At 41.9% G+C, this 3,353-nt stretch overlaps 1 protein-coding gene across 1 annotated transcript in view; it reads left to right on the forward strand.

The window, feature by feature from the left end:
- LOC120033700 (growth hormone secretagogue receptor type 1-like) overlaps positions 1–1,418 on the forward strand; it is a 1,689-nt gene extending 271 nt beyond the window's left edge. Inside the window, exons 1-2 of the mRNA XM_038980132.1 lie at positions 1–579; positions 1,105–1,418. The exon at positions 1–579 is cut by the window's left edge and continues 271 nt beyond it. Of these exons, the coding sequence (XP_038836060.1) occupies positions 1–579; positions 1,105–1,418 (893 nt within the window). The remainder of the gene's footprint in view (positions 580–1,104) is intronic.
- Positions 1,419–3,353: the final 1,935 nt, after the last annotated feature.

Here is a 3,353-nt window from a genome sequence, read left to right on the forward strand (position 1 = left end):
CAGACTTGTTGATATTCCTCTGTATGCCCCCTGATGTGTATCGGTTATGGAAGTACAGGCCATGGATATTTGGAGATACATTCTGTAAGCTGTTTCAGTTCGTTAGTGAGTGCTGCACTTATTCAACAATTTTGAATATAACCGCTCTGTCCGTGGAGCGGTACCTGGCCATCTGCTTCCCACTTCGCGCCAAACGCCTGGTCACCAAGCGACGTGTCCGTGCGCTCATCCTCTTTCTCTGGCTCGTGTCGCTGATGAGCGCGGGACCTGTCTTCGTTCTGGTGGGAGTGGAGCACGAGACTCGCCCAGCGGCGGGAAACTCTGTGACTGCTGGTGGGGCGGAAGGACAGACAGAGATAGACACTAGCGAGTGTAAACCCACCCAGTACGCGGTTGAGTCTGGGCTTCTAGCCGCCATGGCGTTGGTTAGCTCTGTGTTTTTCTTCCTGCCGGTGTTTTGTTTGACTGTGGTGTACAGTTTGATTGGACGAAGGTTGTGGAAGAGACGGAGAGAGAACAATATTGGAGCCAACGTAGCACACAGGGACAAGAGCAACAGACAGACCGTCAAGATGTTAGGTAGGGTGCAATACATGTTGCTCATATTCAAAACTATGTTTTAAGCACGGCATAATTGAGATATGGATGTTTATAATATTTTTTTAAAAGGCACAGAATTGGAGACATTTAAAAAAGGAAAAATATTGCTTCCGATACGAATTAAATCAATCAAACATTGTAACAAGACAAGGATAATGCAAATAATGTAGATATAACGTTAGGCTGTGTATACTTTATACAGTCAGCACAGTAACCTAATAGCCATGATAACAGCCAGTCGTGTAAAGCTTTACCAAAGTCATTTAATTAGCCATAACTATAGTTTCCCCCTCACACCCCTCTCTGCTATTTCTCTCAATGAAAAACTGATTACTGATATTTGCATTTCATGTTTAATGGTTGGAATACATTTTATGTGCCTCCCCTCCTCCCTCAATTCCCCCTTCCCACTCTCCCATTCTCTCTATTATTATTAGCATAAAAGGAGAAATCCAATGTTACAAACATGTATTATCTGTCTCCCCTCTCTCTCTCTCTCTCCAGCTGTAGTGGTCTTTGCCTTCGTCCTGTGCTGGCTGCCTTTCCACTTGCATCGTTACCTTATGTCCCATTCCTCCGAGGGCTCCTCTCCTCTCTGGTCTCTCTTCACCCAGTACTGTTCCCTTGTTTCCACTGTCCTCTTCTATCTCTCGGCTGCCATCAACCCTGTCCTCTATAACACCATGTCTAGGAAGTACCGGTCAGCTGCTGCCCAACTGTTTGGTCTACAGGAGACTCAACCACCACGAGGGAGAACAGCAAGCACTGTCAAAGGAGAGAGTTCACCTGCCTGGACAGAGTCCACTGTTAGCCTGTGACTGTAGCCAATTTGGAGGGTGAATGGGCGCTAGATATATACTTCTCTGATTTTGATATGTAGTTGTTGTGATCAACCTCTTCTTGTGTGTTTCTCATCAGTGACCACTGCTTTCCCTGGTTGATCAAATTCAAACAGGCACCATTATGGACCATCAGGATTATTTGGTCTTTATCCAAGAGAGCACCGGCTTACGCATAACGTCCATGGACGTTGATTATTGATTGAAATTTGGTCAGTCCGCCCTGGCCTTGCGTTGAACATATTAATTGAATTAGCCTCAAGGACTCTGAATAAGACTGTTGCTTTGATGTCACAACTCGCGCGGCAAAGACAGACAAAGGCGTTTGAGAACATGTTTTATAAAATATTTATAAGGCGTTTCTGTCACCCAAAAAGAAGCACACCATTAGCAACACAAACTATTAAACAGCTCTTGAAACGGACACATATGCATTTTCTACAAATCACACATGCAACACACACACAAACCAAAATAGTTATTACGCTTGCCTTAATTGATATGTGAACTGTATTCTGGATGACAAAGAAAAGCACTGTAGACCGTGATGCACTTCTCTGTACTCTGAGAGAGAGGGACTGAAGTGCTGTGTGTGTGTTTGTTTATGTTGAGTGAATGGGTGTGTTGGGGTATGTGTATTTATGGTGAGTGACGTCGTGTTTTGGGGGGTGTGTGTGTGTGTGTGTGTGTGTGTGTGTGTGTTTATGGTGAGTGACTGTGTGTTGGTGTGTTTGTCTGTGTGTGTAGATATAGGTAACAGTTTTTTGCTATGATAGCATGTACAGTAGGCTAATTATACCGCCAGCCTTACTCTGTAAATACCAGCTTAGTAACAGTTCAATCTGATTGGTTTTAGTCTTGGCTTATGCTATAAGTACTTACAAAGCAGCCACTGCCTTGGACTCCGGCGTTCGGATATGGCAACCAGGACACAGAGCATTTCGTATTATTCTGTGCATACATCCGAGACACTCCATTTAGCATAATATGTTACGTTTCATATGGTATGTATTAATTTGTGGATGTCCATCATCCATTTCATATAATATGTTATGAATTAGAATTCGTATTATATGTTATAAATTTGCTAAACGTACAATATGTTATGAATCTGCAACACGTACAATATGTTCCGAATTTGCAAAATATATGATACGTAACGAATTGTTGCTAGGTGGCTAATGTGAGCTAGGCTAGGGGTTAAGGTTAGGGTTACGTTTAGGAGTTAGGTTAAAAGGTTAAGGTTAGGGGAAGGGTTAACTAAAAGGGTTAAGGTTAGGCTTAGGAGAAGGGTTAGCTAAAATGCTAAGTAGTTGCATAGTACCTAAAAAGTAGTTGAAAAGTTGCTCATGTGCTAAAGTTGTCCATCGTGAGATTTGAACTCGCAACCTTTAGGGTTACTAGACCTACCCATCATCCTACAGAGCTTTTGGAAAGTATTCAGACCCTTTGAGTTTTTCTACATTTTTTTTACATTACAGCCTTATTCTAAAATTGATTAAATTGTTTTTTTTTCATCATCAATCTACACACAATACCCGATAATGACAAAGCAAAAGCAGGTTTTTAGAAAGGTTTGCTAATTTATTACAAATAAAAAACTAAAATATCACATTACCATAAGTATTCAGAACCTTTACTCAGTACTCAGTACTCAGTACCATTTGCTCAGTACGTCCTCCAGACGTGACTCTTGGCATTTAGGCCAAAGAGTTCAATCTTGGTTTCATCAGACCAGAGAATCTTTTTTTTCATTGTCTGAGAGTCCTTTTGGTGCCTTTCGGCAAACTCCAAGCGGGCTGCATGTGCCTGAGGAGTGACTTTTTGGGGGGAAAAAGTCAAGGGAACTGAATATTTACTGAATGCACTGTATTTCATTTTTATCTTGAGTAACCATCTGTCTTATGTAACCAT

This window comes from Salvelinus namaycush, chromosome 40 (genome assembly GCF_016432855.1).
Source record: "Salvelinus namaycush isolate Seneca chromosome 40, SaNama_1.0, whole genome shotgun sequence".
Lineage (NCBI taxonomy): Eukaryota > Metazoa > Chordata > Actinopteri > Salmoniformes > Salmonidae > Salvelinus > Salvelinus namaycush.